This window comes from Mastigoproctus giganteus, chromosome 7 (assembly GCF_048544385.1).
Source record: "Mastigoproctus giganteus isolate SK-2022 chromosome 7, ASM4854438v1, whole genome shotgun sequence".
NCBI lineage: Eukaryota > Metazoa > Arthropoda > Arachnida > Uropygi > Thelyphonidae > Mastigoproctus > Mastigoproctus giganteus.
The window spans coordinates 67769473-67786289 of record NC_143581.1 but is presented as its reverse complement, the minus strand read 5'-3'; the positions used below and the strand labels follow the sequence as shown (position 1 = coordinate 67786289).

The following is a 16817-nucleotide window of genomic DNA, read 5'->3' as shown; positions in this document are numbered from 1 at the left end:
TCACTCTGGGATTTTGGATACTTAAAAGCGTTTGAAAGACTTTGTGGGTGGAGGAAATATAAATGTTATTTACTTGTCTTGTTTTTGTTGAGTTTATTTTGTTTTGACTTCCATCCTACTAACGTCTCAAGCCCACCCCACATTACGCTAATCTGACTGCAATTCACAGAAAATTCTAGATTCCAGGGTGTGTAAAGAGGTGTCAGCAGAACATTAAAGACACATTTTTTTCAATAAAAATTTACAACCTTTAATGAACATTATACAGAATTTTCATAAAATAAACAAATAATTACATACCCATTTCAATATATGTATATATACGAACCATACTAGTACAATACACTATATCTCCCTCATAAAGTATTCTCAATTTTCAAATTATTAACATCAGTTTGTATCAGTTGTATCTTACTCATTACGAATCCTAGATGATTACTCTATCATTCTATTATATTACCAATTTTTATCACTTACATCAGTAAACTCATTTCAACTCTTATTACTCTTTTTATATTTTTTTTCTAACCTTTAACACATGAAGTATATTACAATTGGTATCCTCTTACATCAATAATATTTACTACAAATCGCTCATTCTACCTTAGTTACCATCTTAGTCATCCCTCTTTTCTCATGAAGTTTCTCTATTAATAAAATGACTTTCTCTTTACACCTCTTCTGGTATGTTATCTTGTGTTGGCACCTGGCCTAATTTAATGTAGGTTAACATATCCTTACGGTACCCCTATAAATATAATTTCTTTACTAATTCCTTTATACTATTTCTTTCTTATTTATTACCTCTGTACCACCCTTACATTATTTCATATCCATTAACATTCATAACAAATTATCTCAACCTTAGTAACTAACTTGCCTATTTCAAATATAATTTTTTTTAGAAAGAACTATCAATCAATCAATTTTTTATAGAGTTTAGATTATGAGTCCATGAGTTCGGGGTTCAATAAAAAAAAGGAACAGACATGTTCTGAAATGGCCACACTTCCAATTTCCTTGCGTTCAGGCTTTCTTCCATTTCTTGGGCACACTGCCTTCCGATGCCGGATCAGGCTCTCTTCCTCTTTTTTTTTTTTTCTTCTTCATCTTGCTACCACGAGAATTGAACTCTAACCACCAAAAAAATCTACTTCCACTTCAACCTGCAAACTCGCGACTTTCTCCTCTTAGGCCACCGAGAAGTCAGATACACAATGGACACTTTCACCAATTACTCCCCCCGAACTTTACTCTTTCTCTCAAGTTTGGAACTCCTCCCCCAAGGACTCCAACCAATCCCCATACTGTTTAATTTTTTCATTCCTTCCTATTTGCTAAAAACAAATCACCCAACTGTCTCCCTAGCGCACAAATCAACCCTTCTCTAGAAATTTCTTATTTTTTTTCACACAGCAGTATGTCCGTTTCGTGTTCACACTTTCCTATCTAAATACGGCCAACTTGCCAAAATATCAGGCCACCCTGACGCCGTTTCTTTTTGATGCGAACACTGGACGTCCACTAATTTCCTGTTTGCTTCAGAATCCCATTTTATGGTCCTGTTGTTCTTGCCCTCAGCAACCCTTTCACACCTGTTCTCAAATGGCACCCCTTTCTTAGTCATTGCGCTGTCTCTGTTTGTTCTCTTGTATTTCTTCCAACTTTAACCTTATTTACATTCAAAATAAATATCCAATCTTAATACTTACTATCTTTAACTTAATACACCCTTTCATTGCCCTTTCTGGATTAATCTTCAGGCGAGACACATACGCTATGGCTTTAGCTGGCTTCAATCTCAGCCCAAAACAATACCCCTGAACTCAAAACAGATGAATAATGATCAGTGCCCGCATTCTGAGCCCTCTTAATCTTTGTGACCAAAGAAAACACAAGTAGAATCTAAACTACTTTAAAATGCATTATTTAAACTATTCCTGCCAAGATTACCCAACAACCATACAAATCCACCTGCCACCTTCTGCCGTCAAACAGCTGGAATGTTACTGTGCCAAAAGGACTGCTTTTGTTCCCTCCCTGGCTCTTGTAACCACTTACCTCCTACATTCTTCCACCCTTCTCTACATCGCGGCACGCCCGCTGACGTACAGACGATTACAGAACTTCGCCACTGCCATCCATCAATCGCTTGAATACTCTCGGGCCATGCAAAGATCAATAGCGGATCTTCCACTTCAATGGAAAACGCAGTCATAAGTTTAAACTACCCGCAATAAACAGAAAACTTTCTTCCATATTGATAATTTACAAGAAGAACCCTTAATAGCGTTGTCTTCACATGAAATTGAGTTAAAACTTTGAAAGATTTCATTTAATATTAGAATGTTAGAAGATTCGTTGTTGTCATAAAATTCTCTTTCTTTTCGTTATTTTTTTTTATTTGAACTATTTGGTGTTTCTATTTGAATGAATTTCTGCCACAAGCCGTGGAGAAAGTACAAATAGATGAATAATATTAACTATTTCTTTCCAATATTCCAGACTAGCGCTTCGTCCACTAACAATTTCCATTCTACCTCTCAACCTGGGAACCAGGATACTCAGACCACTGTCAACTTAAATCCAGTATCTGTTCCTATATGTGGATCACCTCGTCCAGAAAGGAGGGAGAGCACAACATCCAACAGCGCACCATCAGGAAATGCTGTTCTAAACAAGGTAACTGTTAAAGATTCTTCCTTTTTGTTTCATTTTGATTCTATTTCCTAATGATAAATGTTCGCATACAAAAGAAAAAAGACCAAGTACTATACTTTATTGAAATATTCCTCGAGGTAGTGTAGAAACCAACCCCTTCCTCTCCCGATCAAATGTAGAGACAACTTTTGCAATGTAATTAGATGGACTGGTCCACGCTTGGGCTGTTGGAAACTAATTAATGCTGTTTTGTGTCAGAGAATAACAAAGATTTCATACTGCATTGAGCATCCATTTGCTTTTAATGCTGTACCTCATGGAAGGCTGCTATGTAAACTGGAAGGAGTTGGAGTCATAAGATCCAATAACCCCAAGTGGATCTTACGAGTAACTGGACTGCAGGCTGGCTAAGAGATAAAAGGAAAAGGGTTATCATGAATGGTCATTCTTCAAGGTTGATCATCGCAACAAGTGGGGTCTCTCAGCTTGGATCCTCTCCTACGTTCGATTTCATAAAGGATATTGATGAGGGTATCCAAGAATAATCTGTCAAAGTCTTTTGATGGTTTGAAAGTGAGAAGGGTGTTTAAAATTTTGAGTGAAGCCATCTTGCTTAGAAAAGATTTGAAAAACATTCGGTTGCACATAAGGTCCTAAAATGGCAACTATTTGTGTTGCGATCCAGTCTGACACGAAATTTTTCATGCAGTATAAACAGACTGCTAGGAAGACCCGTAGTATTTTGTCTGTGTTTTTTGGGCCTTTGCTAGTAGGGAGAAGGACATCATTATCCCTTTTTAAAAGGTGATGGCCAGACAGCATTTGAATTCAGATCTGGAGACCATACTTAAAAAAAGCCATAGAACTTCTTGAGGTTTCAGAGAAGGGCGACCAGATTGGTGATGAGTACAAAGCGATGCACATATGAAGAATGGCTTGGGGTGTGGATTGTGTGGGTGCCAAAAATTGAAACCCAGAGATCTCAGGTGAGATCTGATTAAGATACTGAAGGGATTGGGTAAAATGAATGAGAAAGGTCTTTGTAGGCGAGATAAGAACCAGGGGGCATAAACATCAAATCTCAGGGAATAACAGAAGTTGGATCTCGTGAAGTTCACCGACAGGCAGCGGGTTGTCGAACATTGGAATAAATTTCCTCCAAATATGGTGGAAAGAGTGAGTTTGGATAAGTTTAAATCAGAATTGGATGATTACGTTATGGGAATAGTATGAATGCGCTGTTTTATTTTTAAATTTAATAATAATTTCTATTTATTGCTGATGAATAAGTTCTCTGCTTCTCTGAAATTAAATGCATTCAACAAAGTGGAACCAGCGTTAGAAAACTGACTAAACGTCTTTAGAATGAAGGTTTCTGTTTATGAATGGAAATCCGAGGAGTACCAAGAATTTCATCATAACTGGTATCGTTGAAAAGCGCGTGATAGTTTGTCTGCTACTGATCTTAGATCAGGGAAACCATCCAAAAGTTTGATCATAGGCCTCTAAGACATCTCCACCGATCTCTTCGAGCACAGTCAATTCGCTCGTGAATTGCGTGCTGGCTAATCCCTACTACTTAACCTGTTAAGCAATTCCTTCAAAGGCAGAAGCAGTGCAAATTTTAGCTGCCTAAGAAACCACCTTTAAGGGTCATTTCTTTGAAAAACTGCAGGCAACATTCCGCAGCTCTTTTAAGGGGACTTAATAAGGTAACCAATGAAATATTTCTAATCCAAGGCGCCTTTCAACGACAAGTTTAAAAAAATTAATTAAAATATATTACATTATTTCCTTATAATGTAATAACTGCTTTCTTTTTTTTAATATTTAATCCGCTCTGCAAAAAGAGAATCAATCTCTTACCTTCTCTGGAGACTTTCTTAATTTTATCTTCCTTAAGCATATTTTTACAATTCGGTTTAAAGAGGCCTGTACGTAATCCAATCTCTTCTTCTTTCGGAGAATGCGGGTATTATGAAAGTTAAAATTATCGAACTGGGGGAAGGGTGGGTGAAGAGTACTGCAGCGTACTTAAAAAAAAAGCCTTAGTTCAGTTCCTTGGTAATATTCGCCAAATAGCAGGAGCACGTCTTTTATAGTTGAAGTGACATTTCTTCGGGACTTTAATTTCTTTGAGCCTTTGGTTTTTTCTTAAGTTACATTTGAGTAGGAAAAAAAAATCATTTCTTTGAGAACTTCTTACCAAAGCTCATTTACTCTTCGCATTGGTTGGTTTTTCTCACGCGCAACTTGGAAAATGCCTCTACGCCAGACAAATTTAATTAGATCTCAGGCAAGATAGCGTCAAGATCTACATGAAAGGGAAACCAAATAGCCAAGTTATCAAGGCAGACTCTCTTCCGCTTCAAAGAATCTTCCGGCATTCATAAGCAATTTTTAAGAAGGGGGAACAAAATCCTTCAAGTTGATATCTTCAGACTGAATTCGCGATCTGTCACTCCGTGAATATTTTACATTTAACGTCCACGTATTAAAGACGCATTTGAACCACACTGACGAAACTTATTAGAATAAGAACTTACAGCTCTGAAGATATTTGCTGAACCGACTTATTTGCTGCCGAGTGAATCTTTATCCTCAGCAAATAGAAATGAAATATTTTCGTACAGTTGAACAACAGATTCATAAGAAATTATTAAAATTTAGACAATATTTTCTTATTGATGGAATACATCAATTCCTGGCCATGCAGCAAAGTATCCTTAAAATATTTGGGTCAAAAAAGTTGGCTGTAAGTTTCTTTATCCTGTAATATTTCATCCCGCAAAACAAACAAATAATCTGTTTCGTGGGATGAAAAACTGGACGTTGCCTGGACTCATTTGTGAAGAACGCACGTTACCATTCCTCGTCAGTCCAATTACGCTTTTCTTCTGGCCCTGCAATATCGTGCATCCAATGAAACGCACACTGAGGGGAGATGCGTAACCTTCGCCTGAGACTGGCTAACTCCACAGTGGAGGAGGGGACCATAAAAGTTTCTCCCTTCTGAGTAGAAAGTGTTTCAATATCTTCGGTCTGTATTCGAGAATTCTCTTTATTGTTCTTTTGCTATTATATAGTACGCTGTCCACCCTATATTATACAATGTCTAATTATTTTAAAAATGATTTTATTTGCGGGAAACCAAAATTTTCCTTTTGCTCTTTTGCAGGCTGCAAGAAATGCATCGCCACTTCCCACTAGCAAAGCTAATCATGGTAACGAAAGCAACAACTCTTGCGGAATCCAGCGAAAGAACAGCCTGTGGAAGAACAAAAAACGAAAAGGGTGCAAAGAAAGTTTGGTAGATTCAGACAGCGGATCTCTAACCGATGGGGAACAAGAAGAGGTTATGCTGAATAACATGACTGCCAATTATCAAGTCACAAGGTATTGAGTTCTTGGTAATTCAGTATCTGAACATTATTGGGAGTCGGCTATTATGGATATTAAAAATTAACCAAAGTTTTTATATTTGTTCAGTTAAAGCATATTTATAGATTTCATCTTTCGCTGTGTTTTTGCTATTTCCAGCTTGCCAGCAGCAGATCACAGTCACTGCAATGGAGGCGTACCTACATTACGGAACACTCCAAACAATATGCGCCCTCTGGTAAGGACCGAAAATACCATCAATAGCCCGAAGGCACTCAGCCCGCAGAACTCCATCAAGAGTCACTGTTCCTCTCACAACGTTTTGCCTACCACCTCTTCGCCTAGTCACGAACCCGCTCGCCGCAAAAGTTCCGTGAACAGTAGCGTTCTTAGTCATCGTACTTTATCACCTCAGAATTCTCTGAACAGTATTAATCTGAATCCCAGTAGAAAGAATTCTGCAGCAGCAGCAGCTTCCTCCACCAAAGAAGAATTCAAACCCAATAACCTAATAGACATCGTCCAAATCAAAGAAGATAACGAAATGTACATCGAGAAATGCGAATTGAGCGAAAAGGTAATTTTTCAGTTGTTATTTTTATACCTTACTATAAATACATTATTTGATGTGCGCAGAATATATGCAAAAAAGTACATGTGCCTAAATCATTAATTTAGGCAGCTAGCTGCCTAAATTAATGAATTAGGCAAACTTAATAATAAATGGCATATTAATTAATTTGACAACAATGGATATAATTGGAGGATATCAAAACGTACACCGGAATTATAAAAACATTCTTTCCCAACGACTAAGAATTAGTCGTTGCATTTTTCCTCCATTACAATCTTCATTCCTGAAGAAGATATCACGGTAAGACGTAGAAGCACAAATACATTAACAATGCATTTATCTTTCTGTTGGGGATCGTGTTTCTTCAGTGGTGCATGCACTTTAAATTATGGGATGAACTGAATCACTGCTCTTCAAGTTGTGTATATTAATTTTTTTGTTCAGCCTCATTATTAAATACAGTTTCGCCCTCTTTCGCGAAGTGGATTTGTTAAAAATTAAAATACTCGAGGCCATTTTACAATTCTTTTCTTATGCATGGCAGCATAATGAGGAAGAGTCGGTTCTTACGTATAACTGCCCAGACTTATAAACACCATCTAGCTAATTAGATAAGCCATACACACAAGCACTAGCTGTTCTTGGAATTTCAGATGCAAAAATTTCATCGCTTAAAATAAAAAGTCATCAAAATTTTTGAGCTCAGTAATAAATCAGAGCTCAAATTATTACATGTGGTTTCACAGGAAAGTTAGATTCCACTACGTCCAACTAATTATGTTTGAAGGTGAAATCACACAACCGTGAAATTGAAGATGGTAGCGGATGAGGAAAGTAAGAACTCTGGGCCCTATCTGGAGTATGCTTTTTTTTCCTTTGGCTTCTTTAATTTCGGTAATTAAGCAATGTTAATTTGAAGAGAAATTATTTCACGTAATGCTTTAGAAATAATTAAAAGAATGTTAAGGAAAATGTAATTGTCCAATTCGTTTTTTTAGGACACAGATGACAAGTCATTTGTTTTAAGCCTGTTTGGATAACTTTTTTTCGGGACATATTCATTAACCAATGAAATAATACCTGGATATTTCAAAGCCATTTTTATGCTTAGCCTAATAATGATAAACTATTGGCTCTTCTGTATTTCAACAAGGCAATTGATAGGTTAGCGTGGAAAGTGAAGAAAGAAAGAAATTTTCTTTCGTTCTAATATTGGATTATTTTAGAGTCATATAAATTAACATTTTTTGTCTTAATGAACGTGAAATATAACTGTCATATTTATAGCTTTTAATTATTTTTTTATATTTTAACAGAATCTTCTCTCTGACACCTTTCAGAAACTTGCATCTTATTGAATACAATGGATATCACAACTAACAAACTTGTTGAAAGCTGTGTTTGCTGTTTACAGTAGTTATGGAGATGTTTGAGTCTCAAAAGACCAGTGACGAGAGAGAACGTGGTTATACAACTAAGGAAATGATAGATGGGGTGACAAACTGCATATCCAGAATTATTCGCTTCTTACATACACACGTGCAACAAACTGGCTTTACCACTTCACTCAATCGCACCTAATTGGCTTCTTCACACACTTAGCTTCTGGGGACTTGTCTTATGTTTGTGTGAGTGTGAATAGCGCGTGCTTTCCACTACCCACACAAACGGAAGCCAAGTACAGTAGGTCAAGGATTCTAGAGTACAACGTTCCTGGTCTCTGTGTAATCTGTATAATAAATGGGCGTTACATGTAGCATCGTAGACCAATTAGTGTACATGAATTTTAGCGCTGGTTGAAACACAGCTGTTAGAGTGAATCAATGAATGTTTTTTGTTTTTTTTTTTTGATTTGGTAGTTGTTGGCGCACCGGCTTCTGTGGCTATATTGCACCTCCCAAGGTTTTTGCAGTACTTCGATCCAAGCCCGAGGCGGGAATCGAACTCGCGACCTTTGGGTTGCCGGGCAGGTACTTTACCCACTCGGCTAGCCCGGTCGGCTTCAATGAATGTATGGGTTATGGACTAAATAGACATTGGGGAACTTAACTGTACCTTGCCTGAACATTGAGCAGGAGCCAGGAGTTACAGACAAGAGGAATTGCTGGAGGAAGACGAGCTCGATGAGGCTGTTTGTCCTTGGGTCCATGCTGCTTTTTGATACCTCTGGAACTAAATAATTCTGAAGGTAGAGACAATGCTGTTGAAGCTAATGGTGTTGGATGTAGTGACCACGATTGTCTTACAACCAGACAACACTAGAAAACGGTGTCAGTGAAATTTCTCCAATGAAAAGTCCAGGTACAAGAAGGCCTGGGCTTTTGCAGCACCAGCCAAAAAAATAAATAAATAAATAAGCCACCTATTGGCTTCCTCTGCATGTAGATATTATCCATGGTGACCTTAATAGGACACCATGGATCTTCCTTGCCGCCTGTTTACATTGTTCGAAGTTCATGTCCAACGCTCGGGTTTCATTTATTTGAATATAAAGTAATATTTTAGATTGAACTCCGAAATGAAGATGCCATTTTAATTCTCTACACTTTTACAGATGTGTTGGTTTTTTGAGCCAAACAGTTGGATGAGAGACAGAGAAGATTTCTCGCTTTTTATCTTCCCGAAATCTAATAAGTAAGTATTGTTTTGATGTTAATATAGATTTGTATATCGATTTTACACCCCCCCGTACAATAACTGTTATCTGGGTGAATATTGATTTTGTATTGATCATTGGCGTGTATAAATAATACTAACTTAATAGTGGTGAGATTTTAACGGTTGTTTCTCTATTTTTTTTTAGGATTCGAATACTTTGTCATAGATTAGCCGACGAGAAGAGATTTGACTACACAATTTTGTTCTTTATTTCCCTAAACTGCATCACTTTAGCAATGGAAAGACCCAACATTCCACCCCACAGTATCGAAAGAATAATCCTCACAGCCGCTAATTACGTATTCACCGTAGTATTTGCTTTTGAAATGCTTATTAAGGTAAGTTTTCGCTTTGTATAAAAATGTAATCTCTCTTTATCTATCTAGATATATATTTTTTCTTTATATATATATATAGAGAGAGAGAGAGACTGAGAAAAGAGAGAAAGAAAAAAAAGTGGATTTAATATCATACATATAAACTTAATCAAGAAGGGTCACGGCAGTAGAACTCACAATCCCGGGTCATCGTCAGGTGTCAACCGCCGGTACAAGTAATAACGGCAATATTGTGCCTCTGTTTCTGATGTAAAATAATATTAATAAATATCATAATTAGAAATCCAAATTTAGTTAATTTTTTTATTAAAATTAATATAAACTAAAATAAAGAGAAGTAGAAGAAGCGAAGGATGATTTATGTGGTTTGTATGCATGTAGTTTACAGTTGCCACTGGAAAGACAGTATATATGGAAGGAGACCAAGGACAGAACTTGTCAAAATAGAAAAGGCAAGAAGAATAACTAGAAACTTCGAAATATATAGATAAACTAGTGACATCTAACGAAAGAAATTGGTATATTGTGCAGAAAAGAGTCGCAGATTTTTATCATCGAAGTAAACTGCTTCGCTTTTGCGCTTGTGTGTGCCGCTGAGCTTCTTGTACCAGAATTATAGACATACTCACAACCAGCTTTTTATAAATGTCAGGTGATATGTTCCTCCACTCGGTCTTTAACGCAGCTACCAGTTCGGCCTTGTTCTTTGGGCGATCTGGACGTGCACATACCCGACGACACAATAAATCTCAGAGATGCTCGATAGGGTTCAGATCAGTTTCAGGGCTGGCCAATCCAACTTTTCCACACCATTGTCCTCAAACAGAGTGGTTTGAGGACATTGGTGTGGAAAAGTTGGATTGTTAACCATGGCCTCAAATTACTCTGTTTGAGTGGTTTGAGGACATGGGTGTGGAAAGGCCATCAGACTAGTGGAGTGCGAACCTCGTCTCGTCTGTCCATAGGACTGTTTTCCATTGCTCTGCAGTCCAGGATTTGCACTCCTTACACCATGTTACTCGACTTCTAGCATTTGTTGAGGTGATGAATTCTGTTGAACTGTTGGGGTAATTCTGTTGAACGTGTCATCTTGCATACCCACTTTTGCAATTGTCTGTTCGAAGCCCAGTGCATATTTATAGCAAGTCCTGTGACCTGTTTTCTCATCCATGGAGGGGTGTCCAGATATTAATGGTAGGACAATATATATTCAGTTAAATGGTTACAGACCACATGGAAACGTATATATTGTTCTAGATTAATTTGCCTTTATGACTGTTACCAGGATAGCACCTATACTTATTAACAGAGAAAAATTCACGTTAGGATTACTTAAAGTTTTACAAGATGGTTATAAGATAAAATCACTATTTCTTTGGCAGAAGGAAAGCTTCTTAATGGTGTTTTTGACACAATTAGTTGCCGTGCAATGTCAGTGAACTAACAGATATTGTCGACTGCGTGACTTTAGCTGCTATCAATGCAAAATTTGTAGTGGTTTACGGCGAGAGCATTATAAAGATCAATTGTGTTGGATGAGAATCTGTTATTGAGACATATAAATTGGTGAGGGTACTCCTGACTAATAATCCCATACAACTGCGTTCTCCGCCGCGAATTTTGAGTTCCTGATGATACTTGAAATCGATTGGATGTCTATCTTAATCAGTATTTTCATGACATTGTGAATGGTCGTCCAGTCAGACGGCTGACCCAACTTAGGATCCAAATTGTAATTCATAGTATCTGCTGATCTGTGCTTGCGAAGCTGAGCACCAAATAACAGAAGCATAGAGTGGGATCTGAAAGATGCATATTTGGATGTACAAGTGGCATTAGCGAGGGTTCCCTAGTACTGTATCGTTAGTGTGAGTACCCTTATCCCATTCGCTCCACTTAATGCCATTCAGAATCAGGCCTTCGTCCCAACCGAAAATTGCAACAATTGTGGGAAGCAATTGAGTCAACCTGGACCATCATCCCTATGGTGCTCCTGTACGCCTCGTTGAGTCCAAGCCACGTCGAATTCTGGCTGTTTCGAACCGATGAGGGTCAAATATCCTCGAAACGGCTATCTGGATGGTGCCCACTAAGAATAAGTAATAATAATCTTTCTCTAATTTTTCCTTCTACACTGCAGATGACTTTAGAAAGTATATTAGATGTATCACAAAGAGCCTACCTTAAGAAAGACGTCGAATTTTAGTTTGATCAGCCTCCCAAAATTCAATTATGGGATGTTTGCTTTTGAAAATTGCAATTAAACACGAATTAATCGCTCATATATCAGATTTATGAATTTCCTCGAACCAAAAATTGGCGTTGGTATAATGCCCGGAAGGTATTATAACTCACAGAAGACAATTACTACACGCCACGAGATACTTCTTATTAAAAGCATCGATAAAGTATTTGGATGGCCGCAAAAAGAAATCTGTTGCTTGTTTCCGTGTGGCCGGTAATCATTTTAATAAAAGTATTACGCGAGTCACCAACAGCTGCTATAAGATTCTCATTAAATACTCGGCAAGACTTGCACGTATGTGTGGAGAGCCGACAATTTTTCATCCAGCAGCCTCCCTTCCGTGGCGCTTGCATGGGCGTATCAGAAGCAGCTGGATTCCTCTCGCCCTTCTTTCTCTGTCTCGCTGATTATCCCGTTTTTAGGTACGTTAAGATCTCCTTAACCTAATCAGGACACAAAATGTCGATGCGTACAGATAACGGTCGCCTTGGTAACGAGATCAGTTTGACTAGGATGTGCGGGGTTACTTACCGCAAACGAGGTCCTATTGCATCGACTACTTTATTTGCTACTGGATAATGAGTTGGCCTATTTATTATTCTGCTCCCGAGTACATTTTTTCTTTTGTCCTCACGAAGCACCTCTTAAAACTGTAGGTTTTTTTTGGTAATTATTTTAAATTGAAATGCAAATAAGCGAGAATAAACCGAAATTATTTAGTAGCTTCACCAATCGAACACATTTCTTACTAATATTAAGATGCATTGTTTGTAATCGTGTATTATTATCACGATTTTAGGTTATAGCGAAAGGACTGTGGTATGGCAGCCATGCCTATTTCAAAAGTGGTTGGAACATCATGGATGGTTCTCTTGTACTAGTTTCTTTGGTGGACTTCCTCCTCTCCTTCATAGCCGATGGCAGTCCTCGTATCTTTGGTATTCTACGAGTCTTCCGACTGTTACGTTCCCTCCGGCCCCTTCGGTAATTATAGAAATAATTTTCCTGGATATATGAACAGCAATGAAGCTGGTTTATCACCTTTTAAATTTTAGTCGTATTTAAATATGAAATTGAACTGAGACACTTTGGAGATATACGAAGGCTGTTTGTAAAGTAAGGTGACTGATGTTTAGGGGCGGGGAGAACCCTTCTCCATAAGGAAACATCGCTTTGTTGACCAATCCAAAATGGCTTCCATATTTGAAAGGTGGAAAAGAATTTCGTATTGCCAAAGGGTATGGCCCACAGAAATTCAACAACCGCAAGCGGTTCATGGTCCAACAGACACGACCAAGAAACAGTTTGTTTGTTTTGGTACAGTTTTTGATAAGGACGAAAACAACGTTGCTGTATGCGCATGGGCAATCATCTACCATCATTAGTGGTGTATGGGCAATCATGACAGATGATTGCCCATACATCATGGTTCTGGTGGTGTTTAATAAGAAATTCCATGAACTTTACGTTCTACACTCGTAACACAATGAAACTGGTTCATTACTTTTCAAACAGCCTCCTATTGCTTCATAACATTGAACGAAATTGTTTTTATGGCATCATAGATTAAAATAACAGTTTAAAGAGAAATATTTTATTAGAGTATTGTTTTCAATGAATTTATACACTTTAAAGTACATATTTATAAATATAATGATAAAAGATAATTAATTTATAAAATATTCGATGAAAAATTATATAGGATTTTCTTAATTACGCTGAAAAAAATTGTAATTGTAATTGACAAAAAAAAATAAAATATTGAGAAGACACATAGTAGTAGAATGTTTATTCATGTTAAGCACGCTTCTGTCTCGTTTAATATGTTATTGTTTTTACAATTCAAAACTCCATAGCCATTTTTTACAATTTAAAAATGTCCTCTTCTTCCTCCATTTAGGGTAATCAACCGTGCCCCTGGTCTTAAACTAGTGGTCCAAACTTTGTTATCTTCTCTAAGACCCATCGGAAATATTGTTCTGATATGTTGCACTTTCTTCATCATTTTCGGAATCCTTGGAGTTCAGGTAAAATATGTTCTCGATTTTAAGCCGAAAATTAAAAGTAAAATATTATTGGATGCAGTTTTAAAGAGATTGGATCTTTACTTTGTGATAGTAAATACAAAAAGCATTTATGAAATAACGTTTTGTCAGGTGGGCATTGTGATCGCAGAATAAAAATATCTCTGCTCCTTTAATTTATTTGCATTTATCCAACATAGACCATTAGATGACGAAATCAGAGTGGCTTAATTCATGGTATTATCCATTCTCACTGTCTGGCAAAGACTAAGCACTCAGCTCTGCAATCTCACACATCTGGAATTAGCTCGTAATGCGACAAGACAGTAACGAGATTGAGTGTAAGGTTGAGCCAGTGGCTAAATCTCACAGAGAATGGATCTGCTCAGCCTCCTTTCCTAATTATCAGAGTCTACTTTCGGTGGGTCTGCCTTCGTTGGCGTCTAGTTAAATATATAATGAAAGGGTCTAACTAGCCGGAAGTGGATATCGCTCATTAATTGGAATAATAAAGCACTTCAAGATACGAAGCTATACTGAGGACATTAATGAGTACGTGCTGATATAAATAGTCTTTTATGATGCATTTTGACGTAATATATAGGTCCAACACACAGTTTTGTATGAGATTTACCATTATTTCCAAATTATGTAAAGATTGAAAGAATCGTGAATGATCGGTGCCAAGCAGGCTTCCTTCAGGATGACTTGAAGAGTGGTCAGAAAAGTGGCAGCTATGTTTTAACGCAGCAAAATGCAAGGACTTAAGCTTGGGGAAGAGAAACCTCAAAATAAATTATACCCTTAGTGGGGGTAAGTGTAAAGTGTATTCGTGTCAAACGGCACCAGGGGTTTTCCCCCATCTCCGCGTTGTATACATTGTCATGTGAAACAGAACACTGTTGAGGCCAGAGATTTAAAGGTGTATGGATTTTGTACATGTGTACTGTCGTGTACCGTTGTTCATCTGGTCATTTAGCCGCTGGACCCCTACTGAGGCCCAACGTTGCCCACACTTGGCCACGTGGAGGCAGACCAGGTACACCAATATTACAATTATTTACTCTGGCAGGCCCTGCCACCTAATTTCCTGAGATTTCAGTGGCTAGGACCTATGTAAAAAAAAAAAAAAAAAGGGATAGACACTAGAGGTTTAGGTAAGGCCGAGATAGGTTTTAAATGAAGGTTAGGTTAATTTTTTACATTGAAGTTAGCAGCTTGCAGTGGGACATTCACGGTCGGTAAAGGTAGAGTGGGGGAAGACTGAAGATTGGGGGGAACTGGTAGAAGTATGGGAACGAAAGAGAAGGCGATCCCAGCAGTGTCAGTGGAGCAAGCCCCACCAGGGAGAAAGGGGGGGCAGGGGGGATGAGACAGAGGCCCATCTCTTCCCCTTCCCTGCCTAAGGATGGGGTTTTGAAAGTGAACTGAGAAAAGGTGCCCAGTTCAGAACGCCAGGCGACGTGCTGCAGCAGAGTTGCTGTGCAGCAGAGTTGTAACACGGGCAACCAGTGCAGAGTAGTTTCTAATTTTTATTCTTAATTGCTTGAGATGAGATTGGAAGGAGAGATTGTTGTCAAGGATGACACCTAGATATTTCATTTGGGTGGTAAGCTTTATTGTTTTTCCTTTTATTTTAATTTGCGGAGGTCTTCTGATATTTAATGATCCTTTGAGAAGGATCGACGTTGTTTTTGTCGGTTCAATTTGTAGGAAGTTTTCTTCTGCCCATTGTTGTAGGATCTCTAGGGCATGGTTTGCCTGTATCTCCAGTTGGGCACTGGAGTCTGCCGCCACCATCAGTGCAAAGTCATCTGCGAAGGCTTGACACTTTACTTCCCCCAAGTTGGTGTCAAGGAAGTCGTCGAAGACTATATTCCAAAGCAGGGGGCCAAGAACGGACTCCTGCGGGTATCCTCTATGGATATTTCTTGTTATTCTTTGGAAGGGCGCTATGACTTCAATTCTTCTTTGGGACAGGTATGCTTTGATAGTATTGTAAAGGTTTATGGGCGCATGCGCTTTGCGGAGTCTGCCAAGGACGCTTGGCCACCAGAGAGAGTCGAACGCCCTAGCAAAATCCACAGCGATCACCAGAAAGTATTTACTTTGGCATGCATTGGCAGTTTTATAAGGTTCCTGATGGCTTCGATTGTTGACAGTCCCGGCCTGAAGCCATATTGGTTTGCTGCCTCGTGGTTTGCTGTGGAGTAGTACTGTTCAATCCGCTTGTACAAAAGTCTTTCATAGAGCTTGCTTAAGACCGACAGCAAAGCAATGGGCCGATAGGAGGTCGGAAGAGTTGGGTTTCTGTTAGGATTTTTTAGGATTAATTTAGTATTGGCAATTTTCCAGTCCTTGGGGAAGTACCCCTGTTTCAGACAACAGTTATAGAGTCGAAGTAGGAGTCCTGGTGTTAAATCCACAACACGCTTAATGATTTCCGGTTCAAGCATATCCTTGCCCGGGCATTTCCTAGTTTTTATCTGCGCAGCAGCGCTCTGAAGCTCTTCCTGAGTGAACGGCTGTTCCTGGTTGTCAGTAGCGTAGTCATCGTTTTCTTTACAAAGCCTGCGTTGTGCTTGTGACTGCGGGTAAACCTGCTCCTTGAAGATGGACTTGAGGATGTTTTCAATCGACTGCTCCCACGATGTTGTAAGCAGTTCCTGCGGTGTTGTGATAGTAGTAAGAATTTCCCCCCTGGGGAGTTTGTTGGTGGTAACTTTATATACCACCCCCCAGGGGTCTGTGTTTCCCATGTTGGAGACGAGTTGCTCCCAGGAGTTTCGTTTGCTTCTTCTGATCGAGTCCGTATACAGGTTTCTGGCAGCCTTGTAGCGCTGTCTCATGACTTCTACTTCAGCTTCTGGCCAAGAGCGCCGGGCTCTTTGAAATTCTTTTCTGAGCGTGATGACCTCCTTCCGCAGTGACTGCCG

The 16817-nt window shown here is 38.6% G+C and overlaps 1 protein-coding gene across 2 annotated transcripts in view; it reads left to right on the top strand.

The window, feature by feature from the left end:
• LOC150082979 (voltage-dependent T-type calcium channel subunit alpha-1G-like) overlaps positions 1–16817 on the top strand; it is a 149937-nt gene that overhangs the window by 74851 nt on the left and 58269 nt on the right. For both annotated transcript variants that reach the window (XM_090377712.1, XM_090377711.1), the window contains exons 15-21: positions 2506–2682; positions 5840–6057; positions 6202–6619; positions 9171–9250; positions 9420–9612; positions 12657–12841; positions 13758–13884. In XM_090377712.1, coding sequence (XP_090233838.1) covers positions 2506–2682; positions 5840–6057; positions 6202–6619; positions 9171–9250; positions 9420–9612; positions 12657–12841; positions 13758–13884 — 1398 coding nt within the window. The remainder of the gene's footprint in view (positions 1–2505; positions 2683–5839; positions 6058–6201; positions 6620–9170; positions 9251–9419; positions 9613–12656; positions 12842–13757; positions 13885–16817) is intronic.